At 45.1% G+C, this 20,474-nt stretch overlaps 1 protein-coding gene across 1 annotated transcript in view; it reads right to left on the reverse strand.

Annotated features, from left to right (window-relative positions):
- Positions 1–4,004: 4,004 nt before the first annotated feature.
- VAPB (VAMP associated protein B and C) overlaps positions 4,005–20,474 on the reverse strand; it is a 66,806-nt gene continuing 50,336 nt past the window's right edge. Inside the window, exons 4-6 of the mRNA XM_066387369.1 lie at positions 17,372–17,452; positions 14,546–14,722; positions 4,005–12,037 (exon numbers count right to left, since the gene is read on the reverse strand). Coding sequence (XP_066243466.1) covers positions 11,879–12,037; positions 14,546–14,722; positions 17,372–17,452 — 417 coding nt within the window. The 3' untranslated portion in view covers positions 4,005–11,878. The remainder of the gene's footprint in view (positions 12,038–14,545; positions 14,723–17,371; positions 17,453–20,474) is intronic.

Genomic DNA, 20,474 nt, shown 5'->3' on the forward strand with positions numbered 1-20,474 from the left:
TCCCACCTACACATGTATAGCTGCCCACAGCTTGTTAGTGCTTCACTCATAAATACATATATAAGGACATTCAAGGATCACCAGGCATTGGAGGAAAGCCTCCAAAATGATAGAGACACCAACCTAGTCCAAAGTGACAAGCAGGTAGACGATAATACAGGTAATAGATCAACAATAACTATACTATCCCTAGTGGAAAAAAAGATAACCTTTTAAAGACCACCACCATTTTTCAGTCCCTCCTATAAAACAATAAAGAACTTACAGAACAATGAAAGAACTACAATTTCTTCAATGAAGATAAAAGATTACACCTCTACTATAAGCCAGTTGCTCTAAACAAATAATTGTAACTAGAAAGTAAAGAATCTTTGAATATTATAAATATAATAGAAAAAAAAATCAAAAGAAATTTGCAAGTTAAAGTTGAAGAATGTCTCCTAGAAATAAAAAAGAAAAAGGATCAGGGATTAAAATGTCATTAGAGGTCTTAAGACCAACTCTGGAAGCGGACAGTCAGTGAACAATGCTTTCAAGATCCTTGGGATGACTTCCAAGCTTGATTTTTATACCCAGCAGAGCTATCCACCCAGTGGGAGGGCCAGAATGGGACACTTCCAGATATGTCAAGTTCTCCAAAAAAAACTGCCCTCCACACACTGCTTTCTCAGAATCCTGCTACAGGGTGTGCTCTACCAGAATGAGGTAGTAACACAAGAGGAAGCCAAAGATCCAGAGAACAGGGGGCCCAACCCAGAAGAGAACAGAGGGCATTCCCAAATGCTGGTGAATGGTCCAGAGAGCAATCGGTCTACCAGAGAAGGCAGAGCTCTGGCCCTCCCTTCACACTTCCCGACATTTTAAAAGTAGCATAAAGGTATATTTTTCAAAAAGTCCCTAACACTAATTCTGTGTTTCTCCAAATTTTTACTATTCCTTTTGTTCTCTAAAGTGATTTGAACAGTTAGGCATTGCTAAACAAAAAAACAAAAAACAGAAAAAGGAAGTCCAGACTCCGAGTGCAATTTCTGAGGGTGCCTTCAGTTTGTCATGGGGCATGTCGCTCCTATCATAGGGCCTTGGCAAATTCTCAGGGGACAGATCTGTCCATGAATGCCCCGATGGCCAATCAGTGTGGTGATTTCTTCTGAACAACTCCTCTCTTGTTGTCCAGAAAATGTTTCTATTTCATAGCTCCGATTTTAACCCTGTAAAGGTTACCACCATTTTCAGCCCCTCTCATAAAAGCTCCTATGGTTTGGGACACCAAAATCTGCCCTCATGTGTATCCTCTGTGAACACCAGCCAACAGGACCAGTGGGCATACGAGTGTCACACAGGATTTGTTTTTTAATTTTTTTACAGAGACAGAGAGTCAGAGAGAGGGACAGACAGACAGGAACGGAGAGATGAGAAGCATCAATCATTAGTTTTTCGTTGCGCATTGCGACACCTTAGTTGTTCATTGATTCCTTTCTCATATGTGCCTTGACCGCAGGCCTTCAGCAGACCAAGTAACCTCTTGCTCGAGCCAGCGACCTTGGGCCCAAGCTGGTGAGCTTTTGCTCAAACCAGATGAGCCCGGGCTCAAGCTGGAGACCTCGAGGTCTCAAACCTGGGTCCTCGGTATCCCAGTCCGACACTCTTACCCACTGCACCACCGCCTGGTCAGGCCACACAGGCATTTAGACAAAGGCAATAGTGAGGTTGGTAATTCAGGGCAAAAACTGGAGCTCCAGGGGTGGGCATAGAGGCTTATTTATTTCCCCTGCCCAACCCACTTCTATACCCTGTGCTGCAATTTCCTATTAGTAAGATAGTACCAATCCTCGTGGTGTCCACATCATAACTATGTGGCCTTAGAATCTTCATTTCTGCTGTTCCTGCATCAGCCCTGGGTGTGGTAAGGCTGTTTCCTTTTACCCCATTCACTCAAGATCTTACTGAGTGTTCAAATGGCCTTTACTCCTATGAAACACTGCTCAACCTCATCCAAAGAAATGCAAATTAAAGCCGAGCAACCCTTCGATGAGCGAAGACGCCCAAGGCAGACAACGCAGCCTGCAGAGAGTGGGGGATGCTGGGACCGTCCGGGACTGGGTGAGCCTGGCCGGGAAGATGAGTTGGAAGCCCCTGTAACTCAACCACTTCTAGGAATTGTTCTGAGATTTCTGCTTGTTTACAGGGGTGTTTGTTGTAGCTACGTTTGTAGCAACAAGACTAGATACCACGGAAATATACCTCAGTCAGGGGGCTAGTTCAGTAAATGATGGGTCTATCAGAGAGGAAAATTACAGCGCCACTAGGAAGATATACAGACATGAAATGATCTCCCACATACATCATAAAGTAAAGATGCAGTGTGCACGGCAGGGCAAGCAGTGCATACTGCCACTTGTAAAAACACCAGGGCTGTGTCCACACCAACACATGTGCACAGAAGGTCTCTAGAAAACAGTCAACGCAGCCTTATGTTCATCACAGCGTTGTTTACAATAGCCAAGATTTGGACGCAGCTCAAGTGTCCATTAGTAGATGAGTGGATAAAAACCCCGTGGTACATTTACACAATGGAGTACTACTTGGCTGTAAAAAAGGATGCCTTACTCTTTGTGACAGTATGGATGGACCTGGAGAGCATTATACTAAGTGAAATAAGCCAGTCAGAGAAAGACAAGTAGATATTATTTCATTCTTATGTAGAATCTAATGGACAAAATGAACTAAAAAGCAAAATAGAGACAGACTCATAGATAGTAAGCAGGGTGATGGGGGCTTGGGAAGGATTGAACAAAAAAAGAAGAAAAGCGGCCCTGGCCGGTTGGCTCAGCGGTAGAGTGTCGGCCTGGCGTGTGGGGGACCCAGGTTCGATTCCCGGCCAGGGCACATAGGAGAAGAGCCCATCTGCTTCTCCACCCCCCCTCCTTCCTCTCTGTCTCTCTCTTCCCCTCCCGCAGCCAAGGCTCCATTGGAGCAAAGATGGCCCGGGCACTGGGGATGGCTCCTTGGCCTCTGCCCCAGGCGCTAGAGTGGCTCTGGTCGCGGCAGAGCGACGCCCCGGAGGGGCAGAGCGTCGCCCCCTGGTGGGCAGAGCGTCGCCCCCTGGTGGGCGTGCCGGGTGGATCCCAGTCGGGCGCATGCGGGAGTCTGTCTGACTGTCTCTCCCCGTTTCCAGCTTCAGAGAAAAAAAAAAAAAAAAGAAGAAGAAAAGCAAAAACTCGTGGAGACAAACAACATGTGGTAACCGCCGAGGTGGGGAGCACAGGAAGTGGAGGAGGGCACGGGGGGGGGGGTAACTGCTGATGGACAGAGACACGCTTTGGGGTGGTGAACACACATACAGTGCGCAGATCGTGGGTTCTGGAATTGTACACCTGAAACCTATAAAATATTGCTAACGCGTGTCATCCCAATAAATTCAATAAAAAGGGGAGAAAGAAGGAGTCAAATGAAATAAAATTAAAAAAAAAAACAGGAGTTTCTGGAGAAGGGAAGGAGGTTTGAGCCCAGAAGAAAACCGACTGTATTGTCTACCCCTTGGTCTTGCACGAAGTCTTACCGTTTGCATGTAATACATTGCCACAAGAAGATAAAATGTTTTCATTAATGTGTTAGTGAGGTAACATCGTGACATGGAGAACCGTCCACCGTTGCTCGGGACAGAAACCACCCCAGCTCGCAGACCCAGAAACAGCGAATGCCCGAGAGTACTCAGTTAATCAGTGACACGTGGCCTCCCAACAGGAGAACAGGGATGCAGGCTTGGCCCCATGCCAAAGCTCTCTGGGCAAAAGTTTCCTCATCAGAGGGAAAAAAGAGGACTTGGACCTAAGCCATCCCTTAAGTGTGTTTTCTGGCGTAAAGTATCTATAATTTTTCATTTAAACCAATTTTCTGTTCCTAAGCAGCAGTGAAAGAGTAGTGATGGGCTCTAGAATGTTCTCTAAAGCCCATCTCAAGGCTCTTAAGCCATCCATTCAAAATAATTTTACACTGAAGCATCCTTTAAATACATTCAGAGCGCAGTTTATTGAACATAATAGGGAGGAGGCAGCTAGTACAAAAGTTTATGCCTTGGCAGGGCAGGTTTCTCGGGCTGCTACGGAACACGTGAGAACATGCTGTGAGTGTCTCTTTCGATCTGGACACGGCAGAAATTCATCTCTTTCCCTCTGGCCGACACGAAGCCAGCCATTGATTACAGATCAGATAACCAGAATGGACGATGGTGAAGAGTCCTTTTCTGCACCAACTTTTAAAATAAATTCATGTCCGAACAGGAAATACAACTTAATTACATCAAAGAAAAATTATGCAAACTAAAGCACTCTAAGACATCTCTTAAAACACTCAGTTCCCAAAATGTTAACATACGTTGAAGTCACAATAAAAACACGCCGCAAAGGTCTTTTCCCAGACAAACAGAAAGATGTACAGCAGGGTAAGACCAGCATGAAGTACTGAAATACTTCTTTACTCCAAAAGGAGAGAGGAGGTAAAGAGAAATTTAAATAGATCATTCTGAATTTCTTACAAGAAGTTCCAAATGGCAGCAGTTTATAAATAAGTCTTTAAAAAGGAAACACTAGCAACAGAAATGAGAGCCAAATGTATTCTGCATTTTTCTCCTACATATAAGCTTGAATTGCCTTACTGCTTACGAATGAAAACCACAAAAACGGTCACTCCCACTGATTAATATCCAGGCATCTCAAAAGGTATCTGACAGAGAAGGTGAATTGATAAATGGGTGCTAAATGAGTGAATGAGGAAAAGCAAGAAGCAGTTCTTGTCTATGTGGTCTCAGAATTAGACACTAAATTCTGATCTTCAATTCCAAGTAAAAGAGTCAATAGAAAAAAAAAAAACTTCTAAATCAGCGGTTCTCAACCTGTGGGTCGCGACCCCGGCGGGGGTCGAACGACCAAAACACAGGGGTCGCCTAAAGCCATCGGAAATACATATTTTATTTAAAATTGTATTGTATAGGCCCTGGCCGGTTGGCTCAGTGGTAGAGCGTCGGCCTGGCGTGCGGCAGTCCCGGGTTCGATTCCCGGCCAGGGCACACAGGAGAAGTGCCCATCTGCTTCTCCACCCCTCCCCCTCTCCTTCCTCTCTGTCTCTCTCTTTCCCTCCCGCAGCCGAGGCTCCATTGGAGCAAAGATGGCCCAGGCGCTGGGGATGGCTCCTTGGCCTCTGCCCCAGGCGCTAGAGTGGCTCTGGTCACAACAGAGCGATGCCCCAGAGGGGCAGAGCATCGCCCCCTGGTGGGCAGAGCGTCACCCCTGGTGGGCGTGCTGGGTGGATCCCGGTCGGGCGCATGCGGGAGTCTGTCTGATTGTCTCTTCCCGTTTCCAGCTTCAGAAAAATACAAAAAAAAAAAAATGTATTGTATAATAAATATGTATTTTCCGATGGCTTTAGGCGACCCCTGTGTTTTGGTCCTTTGACCCCCGCCGGGGTCATGACCCACAGGTTGAGAACCGCTGTTCTAAATGAATGCTGGTCTAGAGGATAGCAGCTGAACTTAGTTTATGTCTAAGAAACAAACAAACAAACATTTAAAAAAAGATAGAAATACAGGCAAAGAGTTTATAAAAAGAACCTGACCTTTGGGTATTACATGGAAAGCCACTGAGTCAAGGCGATAAACACACACATGCCTTTACATTGGCTGCAATGGCAAAAACGATGGGTCCTTGTTAGCACGAGGAGGCCTTAATGAAATTGTGTTAATATAACTGATTTGTCTCCCCTGGTTGATGTGTACTGAAGCAAAACAAAAAATAAAGGGTAACTGTTTGGTTTTAGCCAGCCCTGTCTTTGGGCAGCAGAGAGACAAAGCCCTGGGGCAGTGGCCCCGCCCGCAGCAGCCCGGGAAGCTCCTGCCACTCATCAAAATGTGAGCGGGTGTGAGGACAGTGAGCTAGGCTCGGGACTGCACCCACATCCATTAGCCAAATGATTAAATATACATCAACCCCGGGAGATAATAAAGTAATTGTAATGGGGCATTGTCACAGGATCAATGTTTCCGGGTTTAAAAATAAACATTAGCATTTATCTAGCAGCGGAAAACTATTATCCCCAGTACTGTTTTATTCAACTGACATCTTTTAATCAAAGCAATCCATATCGTGGCAGCATTCCAAGGTATCATAATTGCAAATATTTATGGCAAGTTAGATAATAGCTGTATTTTTGTTGCTAGGTTTTTCTTCCTTTCCTACAGATCAGGATGCCGGCACGTTCTAATGAATTAATTCCATTATGGAAAAAAAAAAATCCTAAGTAATTATTATATTCATCGGGACAACCTCTCATCCACCTCCACCAATTTCACTTTTAACTATGATGCACAGCCCAACGTGTGCGCTCACGTCTTCTAAATTTTTCAAAATACCTCTGTGATGAAAATAAATTTAACTGAAACCTTACTTGTCAGTGTAGAGATAGATAGACACCCCGCAGGGCAAGGTCTGAGTCCCTCAACATGCGACTCATGCGCCCCAACTAATGTCCTTGCAGGCAGAGCCAGCAGCGATGGGACTGGGATGAGGGACAGGGTTGGGTTGGGGAATCTGGCCTAAGACTCACTTCCCCAGCCTTCCAAGTTCGCCTTGAGTCCGGTGCTCCTGACTGGGGTCTGCTCTTACTTACTGGCTGCCTTCAATGATTTCCCGGAGAAATGCAACCTGACTCGGGAGAGGTCTGAGCGCAGCAGCTAGGCTGTTTCCTAACTCCTGCAGGCCACGTCCATGACGCTCATTCTAATGAGCCGCCCTGGCTCACAGTTAACTTATAAGTTCCGAGTTAGGTAAAGGCCCCCCCTGGCCAGCACTCTCGTCACCGCCTCCAGAGACAGACTGCTGATCGTGCCTCCTGAAGCCGCCACACTCATTTCCAGGGAGCAACCGGCGGCGGGGAAATGGCCAACGCATTTCTTCACTGAAGTACCTCCAGTTTCCAAACAAAAAGCATCTAAGGGAAAGTCCTCATTCTCGCTACTTTGTTGTAAAAGAGGTCATCAGGGATGAGGGCGGTGAACAAAGGAAGATGCACACCTGTCTGGGATGAGGAGTTAGCTCACCTACATGGTTTCTGAGGTTGAAACAGTGTCTTGGTCAGTGGCTCAGGCCCTACAGCAGGCTCCACAGAAATGGATTTTGTTCCAAAGCAGAAGTTCTAAAAAGTCACCCAATTTAACCTCCTTTGCAAACTCTAGCCCACTTCCCAAGGCCACAGTCAGCGTGAGCATGAAGTTCAAAGAGCAAGTGCAGGAAATGCACAGGAGGGTGTTGCCACAGCAACTTTCTCTAAAAGGTCCTATTCCAGCAGTTCGCTGTCTGAGGAAGGTTTTAAAAAAAGGCTGCTGGCAAATGTAATCAGGACAGTGACCCCACTTCATAAGGAGCACATGGGGACCCCGCAGACCTGATCAGATCTGTGTACCATGGACCGAAGTCACCTATCTGCTCTTCAGAGGAATACATCCAACTCCATTTCAGCAACAGGAAACACGGCCCTGGCTTCCTGGAGGTGGGCTCCTCAGTGGTAACTTCGGATTCATTCCCTAGGTTTCCTTAGTGCTTTCTGTTCCTCCTCTAGCCTGTTGGGCTCAATAGAAAGGAGCAGGGAAAGCCACTCTGGGACTGAGGCCCCCACAGGGACACCTTCAGAGAACTGCCACTGCCCGCAGGAGGAAGCAGCGTCTCAGAGGTCAGTGTCATTCGACTGGTTCAAGGTGACTTTGCAGTCCACGTCCCAACTCTCCCCTTACTTCTGTCTTGTAAACCAAGAATTTCACAAACATGCCAGAACTCAAACCTTGTAAATGGGCCAGTTCTCTAGAGAAGGAGAAAATGACTAATGGCATTATATTTTGGCATGGGTTCTGAATTTGCAAATACAGACTTATGTGTGGAAAAAAACCCACAAAAACATATATATATATAAATATATATATATATATAGGCACAGTTGGAAAAATGGGAAGCTACTTACATATGATACACGTGAGACACACACACACACACACACACACACGCACACACACACACACACAGCTTGCTTTCAAATTAATTTGAAAGGCTATTTAGCTCACAGCTATCACTGTGCCCAGTCCTATCTGACTCGCCAGTCTACAAGTCCAGCCCCGGTATCTTTCAATAACAGTTCTGTTCCTGGGATTTGTTTGAAAGTGGTTAGGTCTTCATGGATGACTGGAGGTTCTTCATTCCCCCTCATTCTGTGTTATGTAGGTACAAGCCATCTCTCTAGGTATAAATTGTCCACTGGGAAAAATCAATTTTGATTTTATCAGTATTTATTACTGCTGGTGCCAGCAGTTTGGAAAGACTAAACAGGGAAAATATGCAAACAAGGAGGGGAAAAAATTAAAGCCGGGTCCTCACACCTACAAATAAAGGCATTCTGCTCTAAGAGGTATTCTGTATCAAGCCAAGGGAGCTTAAATTACCCATTTAAAAATTCAGTCAGGCCCTGGCTGGTTGGCTCAGTGATAGAGCGTCGGCCTGGCGTGTGGAAGTCCCGGGTTCAATTCCCAGCCAGGGCACACAGGAGAGGCACCCATCTGCTTTTCCGCCCCTCCCCCTCTCCTTCCTCTCTGGCTCTCTCTTCCCCTCCCGCAGCCAAGGCTCCATTGGAGCAAAAGATGGCCCGGGCGCTGGGGATGGCTCCTTAGCCTCTGCCCCAGGCGCTAGAGTGGCTCTGGTCGTGACAGAGCGACACCCAGGATGGGCAGAGCATCGCCCCCTGGTGGGCGTGCCGGGTGGATCTGTCCGACTGCCTCCCCGTTTCCAGCTTCAGAAAAATACAAAAAAATAAAAAAAATAAAAAAATTCAGTCAATAACAATTTATGGGACTCTGTTATTGCTTACATCTCAGGACTTGTGAGCAGAGTGGCCGGTGTTTCTGAAACCAGGGCACCGCTCTCAGAGGTCCTGTGAACCATGATCAACCCACTGGCGGCTGCCCAGCAGCTCCCGGCCAGCACCCTCACCAGCATCAGCCTTGTACCATGCCCATTTATTCTAATGACCCGCCTCTCACCCTCTCAGGACGGAACAGACCATGTGACAATACCACGCATCCACCTCCTTTCCTTACTCTCATTTTTTCCTTTCCAGAAGACTCCCAAAATGTGTGTGCTTCTCCAGGGTCAAGCTCTTGAGTGTCATGGCTCTTAAAGTGGTCCCTGAACATTAGCAGACGTGGCTCCTCAAATATTCTCTTTTGACACATTCTTTACTGACCAGGACGACTCAGGGAATAGCCTATCTCCCAGGATGACTCGGGGAAAAGCCAATCTCCCTGCCATGACCCTCCTGTGGAGTTCCCTTCTTCCTCTCAGTCAAAAAACTGCACAGACTAAAATATGTTCACCAAGTCCGATCCTCTAAAAGGGAGAGATTCTACAGGATGTTTAGTTAGAAAGATACAACTTTGGGTTTTAAGTTGTGATTTTTAGCTACAAAAAAAAAAAAAAAAAGGCTCACATCCTCCGAGCTGCTGAATACTTGTTCCTGGATGTTCCCGAAACACTACATCACTTTCCAAGGCCCAAAGCAGAGATTTCATAGGCATTCTTTTAAGAACTTAGTCCCTTTAGGCAGGCACCAGCAAACTCCAACTTCACAGGCCAAATCCTACCAGCTGTTTTTGTGAATAGTTTTATCAAAACACACAGCTATGTTCTTCAAGGAAAGATCTGCAGACCCTGTTCCAGAAATGGGACTGCTTGTGGCCCCCTAAGCACTCTGCTTCCAAGGCCGGGAGGTGCTGGAGGCTACGTGAGGATTACTCCGCTGCAGTTCTTACACTTGGACAAACTTGAGTCCACTTACAGAAAATTAATGGGAGAAGGCACATGCCTCACAGCTCAGTCCTTTCACTCCTGGCATCTGCACGGAAAAAGTGCTGGAGACTAATTTATAACTGGGCAGCCGTCCACGTCTGCATGCTCAGTGCAATTTGAGCAATAGGTGTGGGATGTTTACGGCAAGTACTCAGGACGTGGAGTGAACTTCTTATCATGAAGATGGAAATTACTTACTGAACAGCCAGAGCCTCCCATCTCCCCGTCTCTAGTCCTGCCTAGGTCACCAGAGCCACAGAACCTCAGGCCATGCTGCCTGGCCAAGCTCGAGAGGAAGGTGGCCCAGGTGTATGACATCTAAGAATTGTCTTCCTGATGATGAAGGTCTTCTAAAACCCACCCACACGCTACAGCCATGCTCAGTATACCCTGCGCTAGTCATTTGTGCACAGTCCCCCGACCCAGAGGGGCAAAGCGATGGAAGGGTGAGGGTGACCAGCTGCTTAAGATGTTTAGCAGTTTTATTTTTATACTCTCAGTTGAAGCAAACACTCTCCCCCGCAATGTGTGTGTGTGTGTGTGTGTGTGTGTGTGTGTGTGTATTTTAAATAATTTAACGTATTTATTTCCTCATGGATAGGGAACACTGACAAAATAATAATGATGATAAAAATAACAATTCCCCATATAGCAAATGTGACAAAATGACAAAAGAACTCTTAATTTTGGGGCTTTATTTTCCTTTTTTTTTTTAAAGATGCTACAGAGTCGAACAAAACTGGATCGGTCTTTTATGGCATAAAGTGACTCCACAGTCAAACTTTGGTGACTACATGATGGATGGACTATCTGAAGAGCCCCTCATGCGCCCCTCCCCACCCTCCCGTGGTTGGCAGCTCTCCTAATCCCTCTGCTGCCTGACTTGCTTGACCTGAGCCCCAGCTGGGGCCACAGGGTCGGGTCAGGCCCACGCCTGGGGCTGTGTGCTGGAAGTGTGCATGCTGGTGAGGGCAGGCAACAACAGAACTGTATGGAAGATCAGCTGCTCTTCTCCACTAAGGATAACACTGACTGCCACTGCTACAGATGTCCTCCCGTGATAGCTGTTAACGATTCACACAGAAAAATACCTCCTGGCTGCTGCTCTCCAACATTCAAATGAACCACATGCCCGTATAGACGCACGCAGGGCCCAGAATGCCCAGAGCCAGGAGCCCACGGCCCTCCAGCACAAGGCCAGCTGAGGCCGCAGCACAAGGTAGCATAAGTGATTTTTAGGCCACAGCCTCAATTATAATCTTGTGACAATAAGAAAATATGAGATGAAATACATTAAATAAGTTAAATAAGCATTAAACATCTCTGAATAACAATTCAATCTCACTACATGAACCAATAGTAATTTAGCTTGGTCCCTTTAAGTGAACGAAGCATTGACTTTTCTTTCCAAAGCGTTGGGCCAGTAAGTCCACACACGCCCCACCCTGCCCAGCACGCCTGTCTGACGCAGCCACGGCACAATTCTTCCTGGCGTCTGACTCTGCTCATCAGTCCCAAGGAACTGACAGCCTGGGCAGCACAGGGACCGCAAGCCTAGGGAGTGAGCGAGCAGCGTGGGGACAATGTGGAGGGGGTGGCGCTCCCCCCGCTGGGCTCCAGCTCTCTGAGGGCCAGTACCGACAAGTGAGGAAGAGTGTCGTGTTTTCAGAGAGGTAATCCAGCAACATGGACCAAGGCTACAAATGTTTAAATGACATTTACAACATGCCATTATCATTTAATCATGGTTTCCCTTGTCATTAACAAAGATCATTCTTTCCCCCAATCATTTACTAGACATTTTCAACTTTCTAAGATCGTTATATTAGTTACATTTGTGTGTGTGTGTGCGTACTCACGCACTGGGAGGGGTATTTTAAAGGCAAGACCTGTGAGATGTCATCATACATTAATTTCTTTTTATACATGGTTATGATAAATTTAAATCCCATGATATGGCGGATCCATCGATCTAATCGACCACCCCCCACATGCTGCCTCTACAAGGCGATCTTCCCTATGATGACACCGACGATAAAGAACAAGACCACCAGCGCGAGGAGCCGGGTGCTGAGGCCCTCCTCCTTCCCAGCCGCAGCTAACACAGGCACAGGGCTGTTGCTCTGTGTGGTCTTCCTCATCCGAAGTCCATCTTCTTCCTACGGGGAACAAATGCACATCTCAGAGACAATCCACGCACCAGAAGCAGAAGTCAACTGCATAGCTTGGGCGGGGGTGGGGGTGGCGTTCCACACCCAGACTCAGGTCCCATGCATGATTCAGTTCAACCTTCTCATGTTGAAGCCTATGAGGGACTGGCTTGAGGCCTAAGAACTATTGCTAGAGCCCCTCAGTTCTTCAATCCATCCTACATGTTGTTGCTAGTTATCTTTCACACCACAAATCCAAGCAGGGCTCTCCTTGGTTCCCCGTGAGTTACAGAAAAAAGCTTTTAGAGGGTCTGGTCTGGACCCACCCACCTTGTTGGACACGTCTCCCTGCTGCTCCTCTTTACCTACATTCAACCCAACCCCTCTGTCTTTCCTTCTTTCACTGATTTCCCTAATCAAGCCATTGATTTTTAAAATGATAGGCCTCTCTCAAGGCATGAATATAAAAATCAAAAGAAACTTCAAACCGGGGACCTGGAAGCGTTCCAATGCAGAGCTGTGTACATAGTTGGAATCTGATGAGTTTGATGTAGATGGCTAGATTTTCACTATTCAAATAGCATATTTGGAATATTAACATGTGGCTAAACTTGTACATGCATCTCAAGTATTTTCTACTTAATGCATGGCTTTCCCACCGAAGAGGCAACACTGTTTTTCCTCTATATAAAGATACCTGGCCACATTCCTTTCCCCACCAACAACACAGGTGTGCAAGGAACAGGCAGGGCCTCTTCCTCCTTCACGGCCCCACAGCTACCCTATGTCCCTACACAGGACAAGCACAAGGCCTTTCTCTCAGCACAGCCGCCCCAGCAGCTGGAACTCTGGCTAATGACCCCTTGGCTCATCCTGAATGCCAGCTGCCCTTCCTGCTTTTCCTTCTACCCCTTCCCATCCACCAAGCGCCTCGCAGGTCCCGGAGACAAGGGCAGCCAGCCCACCGAGCTGCCTCCCTGAGCACTTATGGGACCGCTCATCACCTTGGTTGTCAGTCTATATCACTGCTTGTATCTCTCCCCCCGACTACCCCTGTTAACAGGCTGCTCCTTAAGGGCCAGATTGCTCCTATTTGTATCGTTTCGGCCACACAGTAGGGCCTCAGAAAATTTGTTGGCCAAATAAAAATAAAAATTTAAAAAAAAAAACACAAAACAAGAAATCAGTGTTTGGCAGGATAAAGAATTTTCTAATGTCAAGAATGGACTGATAATATCTGAAAGATACTCTGCTCATGGGACATGGCCAATATTGCTGCACAGTGATAAATGACCAGTGTTATTTGATTAACTTTAAAAAAATGGGCACAGCAAAATACAGAGTTTATTTTATTGGGTTTATATAGAAGCTATTTCTACCTATTTATCACTTTAAACAGCACAGAACTGTTTCTGAAGAGAAATTTACTCAAGAAGCTTTAGGCGTATCTTAGACTTTTAGCCAAAAAGTGAAGTGTCAGCTCCATCACTTATTCCACAACAAGAAGTTCCTGAATGAGGCAAATGAAGACTCTCGTGGAGAAAGAAGAGGTGCCATTTCCCAGGCACTGTCAGTTCTACACTGACCGCACTGCCCGAGTAAGAGAAGGAAGAGTCAACTGAAATGAATTTGTTATAAGAACCTAGTGCTATAGTAGTTAAAAAGCAAAAACCTATTACATGCTTGGGTGGTATGCCCAAGAGAAAGGAAAGAGATCAGCCCCAAAATTTAAGCTGCAGTAAGAGTTCCTATGATCAGATGATCAGAAATGTTCTGTTCAATTCCGTGTCTAAAACAGACATACTTTTAAGGCTGGAAGGGGCCACAGAGGTGTTCTGCGAACGGAGGTCTGGGAGATGCTGTCCTAACACAGAGCCAGAGCTTGTTTGAGCCTGAGCAGTCACTTCCATGCCAGCACAGGCCTCCAAGGCAGAGAGCAGTGCCACCTGCCTCCCTTCCCCATCCAGTACCCAGTGCAGCCTGAGCCTCCATAGCTGGACTCGGGTTTCTCCTTACACAATCTCCACCAACCTCCTCTGACAACTTCCCATCTCCAGTCTCATCACCACTTTCAGTCTGACGAAGGTCTTTTGCTTAGACATATTAGTATCTTTAAAAGTCAGAATTACACCTATGTTAAAATGGAGTGCAGGTCAGCATTTACCCTCTTCAAAAACAGATTCTCATCCAGGGGGAATGAAGTGGGGTTTGAAAATGTGAATTCTACATAACCACTGCTGTTTTATTTTTAGTCTTAAATTTCACACTAATGATGGGTGGTGGTGGTTTTTTGTTAAATAGTTGAGAAATTTCTGCTCAAGAGACACAAGTTCTTGATCTAGGGGCAGGGGATTCAAGGACCCTTGGAGAACCTGATGAAAGCTATAGAATTTCTCCCTGGGAGAAAAGTATGCAAACACAGATGAGTCTAGAGATTCGTGGTCCATCCATTGCTGGACACAAGCTCTTGGGGAGAAAGCTGTGCTTGGCAACTGTCAGAAGAAACAGTGCCCTTACCTTGAAGTGCCTGTTCTCTTCTCGCAGCCTCTGGACCTCGCCTTGCAGCCTCTTACACTCTTCCATCACCTTCTTCACTTCGGTGTCGTCCAAAGAAGAGCTCGGAGATTTAGACACCGTTGGTGTTTCTGTCTTTGATGCAGTTATGCTTATAATTTTATTTATTTCTATATCATGCTGTTCAGAAATAAATGAAAGCCCAAGTGTCACCAACTATGTAATACAGGACTTTTTTATGCAAAGTAAAGTAGCTCTCAGCAATACCACACGTGGCAGCGTTTTATCCACACTGTAAAATGTCATATTTATTTTAAAAATGGATCATTTTATCTAGTAGCTTAATAATCTAAAGCAACTGGGCCCCAGAAATTATGGATAAGGGCAAATAATGAAGTTCGACCGAGCCTAATACTTCACAGAAAGAGAAGGGCTGTGCGTATTGTACTATGAAATTCCTACCATGCAAAAATTAGCATACAGTAATTGTGCACGTGCTGGAATTATTAGCCACAAGTTACCGTCACCGTGAAGATGTGATCATCCCAGGACTGGCCGGGTGAGGTAGGACATGGGGAGCTTTACTTCCCGGACTCAGAATGGGAAGCGGGGACGAGGGCGGGTGAAAGCAGTGTCCGCAGGGTTCGGTCTGGGGGAGCTGGGACGAGGGCGGGTGAAAGCAGTGTCCGCAGGGTTTCAGTCTGGGGGAGCTGCACTCCAGCATTTCCGCTGTGTGACCACTTCATCTGAAGACTGACTAGGAATGCATCAGTCAGGGTGGAGCATGGAGGCTTGGGTGTGCTGGGGCAAATAAAATAACGGGTCACTTCCCTGGGGTGGGGTGGGGGTTCTATGTAGCAAACCGAGAACTACTCATTTAGCTTTACGGACCTGGTTACCTATTTCTACCCTTTATTGTCCAGGTGAGAAGAGTGAGGCCCAAAAGGCAAGGCCTCAAACTACAAAGCTAATGTATCACAGAGCTGGGACCAGTATACAGGTCATACAACTCCCAAAACTGATCTTCCCACGGCATAATATGCAATTCAAAGTAAAAGAATAATGATAGTCAATGACTGAGCGGAAGGAACTTACAAAGTATTTTGGCACAAATCCACCGTGTTTCTGGAGGTCAGCACGGATAATGTTCATAGAAGGTCTGGGAGCACTTCGATCTCCCAAGTCCAGATACTAACAGTCACAGTCAGGGTAGCTAATACTCTGCCTATGCTTCAAATTGTATTTTTAATACAATTTAAGTTTTTCTGACTAGGTTGAAGGAAGTAAATACTATCATTTCAGTCTTCTGTCTTCATCTAGTCACAAGTGAGGGCCAGGCCAGGCCTGCCCTTGGACTCACCCCCTCGGACAGCAGCACAGGAAGTTCTCAATGGGGAGCAACTGTGCCCCCCATGACACAACTGGCAATGTCAGAAACATTTTTAGTTGTCACAACAAAGGGGTGCTACCAGTATTTAGTGTAGGCATGGCCACCATACGGACCGCAGGCCACATCCGGCCCACATGAGTTTATGTGGCTGCGATTAAATTTTTAATATTCTCCGCTACTTTAAAATCTCAGCTACTCAGAAGTGGAAGTGTCTTTGATTATTGGAAATCGAGATATTTAAGAAGAAGGGATATGTGGAAAAGAATTCCGCGTGTGACTAATCTAGGGTTAACTTCCAATAATTGGTCGAACGGATTCGCGATACTTTCTTTATTTTTAAAAAAAATTCCATTATAAAAATTTATAACTTTTGTACTCGTCTCTCTCGATATGGACTGTTTGACGTTTAGCGGCGATGTGAAACCCACATTCTTTTAGGTGGAGTTTGCCAGTGCGCACCCAAGGTCAAACAATGATTATTTTTGTGGTCAAATGTGCTGAATCAAGTGGCATTGTAGCATAGACAATAGCTGCAGTGTCCAGGCTGTTTGTAAAACAAAATAATTGTTTTTCTTGCAATATAACCCCTTCAAATTCATTCTATTAATTAAATATTGTTTTGATTGATTGTGATACAGTTTGGATATTTATACGATATGTAATTATATTTTTATTAAAAATATTTTTATTAAAATAATATTGTATATTAAAATTTTTCACTCACATTTATTCATAAACAAATTACGTAATAAAATTTTGTTTACTTAAATGAATCATTTTTGTATTTAACATTTTTAAATTTTAATATTTCATCTGGCCCGTGAAAAAAGTTTTCTCTCTAATCTGGCCCGGGGGCAAAAACTGTTGGCCAGGCCTGATCTAGTGGGTAGAGATCAGGCATCCTACAAGACCCAGGACATCCCCACAGTAGAGTATGGGGCCCGAATGCCAACAGTCTGAGGCTAAGAACCCCCCCTCTGGAAGCAGTCTTGACAGAAGCAGGAGCTGGGGCTGAGAGAAAGAGCAGACTGGGAACCTGCAGGCCGGACTCGAACAACAGGCCCTGTGTGCTTACCACCTGTCTGTCAAGCACCACGATAAATGGCAAATTATTCCCTATTTTAGTCTAACCCCATGTTTAATAGCGACCTATAACTTTGCCAAGTCAAAGACGCTCTTTGGGATTTATAACATTTCAACAGCCAACAGGTTGTACTTTGCAAGGGGAAGAATTGTTTCAATTAGTTGCCTTTCTGCAAGTCTTTCAAAGGCTGATTCCATGAGGGCCCACTTATTTGTCGACTTCAGCTTATTTTTTTCTTCATACATCAGAAAGAGGAAAATAATTTGCCAACTTAAATCTTGGTTTTGCAGGAGATGGTATGCAAATAAGTATCAGCTTGCAACATTCAATTACTGTTAACTAGAAACATACTTACAGGTTTATCATTTTCTGCTGGCAATTCAAACACACATCTAAGTTTTGAATCCATAAGGTCTTCCGGTTTTGCCTCCTTCCACTAAAACAATTTAAATTTAATAATCAGGATATTATAAAGCTGCTGGAAGAATAATTTTCTGCCTATAACTGACAATTTCAGAAAAATACTCTTAATGAGAAAGCCCTGATGTATATCAAATAAAGAACTTAAGTCTGCTGAGATTTCAATATTTTCAACATGACAATATTAAATACACTAGCTTTCCTGAATATTTATTACACTTCACAAATCCCAGTCTTGCTGCCTGACTCCTCAAAGTCAGCCGACCCACCCCCCACCCCCCGTTGCTAGTCTGCAGGAAGCACACGGGACAGAGAGGACCAGCCCTCAAGTCTGGATGGCCAAGGCTAACTTTGGCTTTCCTTAAGAAAATACACCTACTAGAGGGCACACCCCCTTAGAGCAAGCATGTCCCATCTCGGTCTGGGTGTAGAACCATACTGCCAGCTACCAACAGAGCACATGAACTAGCAAGCCCTACTCGGTCTCTCTCTCCTCCTTCCTCCCTCCTGTCTATTGGTGTGAACAGCTTCTGGGCTAAATCCCTGATCTGGGATGATGCACTCCTGGTTTACTCCTCCTTTTAGGAGTGGAGGATAAGCGTGTTCTGAGAACTGCAGACCAGCATAGCAGGCAAGTTATAATATAGAGAAGGACCAAACTCCCCCACCCCTACCCCAGGACCATGCAGGAGGCAGCTAGAGCAACACAGGTACCAAGAACCAAATATGGGAAACTACAAGTGCGTGAACAATAAGGACCCGCCCAGTAAGTTATGGCATATCCACCCAATGGAACAGCATGCCATTAAGATGACACTGGAGAGTATTTAATGACATGGGGGAAATCCACAGAGCATTCAGTGAAGATGCTGAAGAACACATTCTGAGTGTGCTCCTGTGCACACATGCACACGTGTGTCAGAGAGCAGCGGGCAGGGAGCATCACTGCACACTAAAACCATGGGGAGGAAGTCTGCTGGCAAGCAGGACAGATATTCACGTGGCCTCCAAGTGTCCACTTACACTGAGGATTGCAGACTCCCTAGTATTAATCACAAGGGGTAAATGTGCTTTGACACTAGAGAGTTGGCCATCACCATCTTAACCAAGGCATCAAACACAGGTCACCAATAGAGGGACAATCAGCATTAAATGCTTTCTGATGTGATGCATACATGACACCACCTATGAAATTCTTGCCATAAAACATTTAACCTAAATTTAGTCATGAGGAAATAACTGGACAAATCCAGAAAGGGGGACATTCTACAAGTTAACTTGGCCTGGACTCTAAAAAATTCAGTCACGAAATAAAAAAATGGTCCAGCTACTCCACCAGAATAAGAACTAAAGGCCATTTGGGGAACAACTGAAAAACACTGTGATGTGGGTTTCTCTGTTAGGTAAGATTATTAATGTTAATTCCTCAGCTGTGATAATAGCACTGTGGTTGTTAAGAGACTGGCCTTGTTCTGAAGCATTTAGGGTGAAGTGCATCTTACATGCAAGAATACCACTAAAAGAGAAAGTTTATGGCAAATGTGGCAAAATGTTAAGTGGTGAATCTAGGTAAAGATGATATGAGTGGTTACTGTACCATTTCCCCCAACTTTCTGTATATCAAAATAGAAAGAGAAAACTTTTAAAAGAAAGAAAAAGCACAAGGCTCTCATTCATTAATAGTGGTTAAAGTATAAACAAATTACAGGTAACTTCTCATTTTTGTATTTTTAAAATTCCTATAATGTGCAATTTGTATGAACATCTTTTAAACTGTCATGTAAATTGTCATATGAAGAAATAAGAGCCACCTTTACGGTAGAGAGTGCCAGGTCTGTGACAGCAGGTAAAACAGTGTCGGACACTGCCAGGTGCTTTACACAGAACACATGGAATCCCACATGTCAACGAGGACGACAGCCCCTGCTACAGGTGACCAAACCCACAGCAGAGTTCATGAAAACCGCCCAAGGCCACATGTTAGTAAAAGGCAGACCTCAGCTTCACAGCCAAGATACCCAAGCCCATGCTCTCTTTGGTAAGCCATGCAGCAAAAGCCACAGAACATATTCTCAGATATTCCATGTTTCATATTTGCCATACATTTCCTTGATCACACAGATTAACATAAAATGACACATCGTGTTCTAGGAAGTAAAAGGGAAAGTAGTGAATGCCTCAATAATTGTTCTTATGAAAAGGAAGATGGTTCATTATCACCGATCTCTCTGAAGCCCCCAAATAGTGGCTTATCCTTCATTTACTGCTCAAAAGTTAAACACCATGAAGACGGTCAGTTGACTTTTCCAAGATGAGAGAAAAAGGCTGTGTGGTAACACTGGGACACAAAGGTAGCTGTGCATAGAACAGCCCTTAGAACTAAACTGTGAGAGAAGCCACAGGTAGTGTGAGTCACTGCTAAGTCAAATGCACAGGCAGGCATTCCCTGGATGACTTCAGTCCCCTCGTTTGGGTTGGCAGGCTGGAAAGTGATGGAAACGCTGAGGCAACCCCGCCTTCCTCTTCCAAGCTGTGAGGCCCCGCCATCTGCCTGGCTGGGCTGTGGACCATGAAGCTGCTCTGTACACTGCGATCACTCCCAGCACCAGAAGGCCCCCGCATTTATTCAAATGTGGAACAAGCTTACTCTGGAATTTCCATTATACTCTTTTTCCAGAAAAATCAATAATAATATAGTTCATTTATTTATTTTATGAAAATGAAGTCATCTTATTTTTACCAAAATTAAACAAGTATTTAAGCAGAAAAAAAATAAAGGAATCTTAAATAATAATAATAATAATAATAATAATAATAATAGAAGAAGAAGAAAGAATAAGAATCATGCTTTCCAAAACCAAGTTAAAAAAACAAAAATAGACCTCTTAAGGTCTGAGGACATTTAGTATTCAGCTCTCTCCCACCCCCTGAGTTCTGGAGGGACAGGAGAGACATGGTAATGAGCCATGCATGCCCTTTTCAGTGGGACCCAGGATGAGGGGAGAGAGAACCCACAAACCATTCACGATAAATCCATC

The sequence above is a fragment of the Saccopteryx leptura genome, chromosome 5 (assembly GCF_036850995.1).
Source record: "Saccopteryx leptura isolate mSacLep1 chromosome 5, mSacLep1_pri_phased_curated, whole genome shotgun sequence".
NCBI classification, from domain to species: Eukaryota; Metazoa; Chordata; class Mammalia; order Chiroptera; family Emballonuridae; genus Saccopteryx; species Saccopteryx leptura.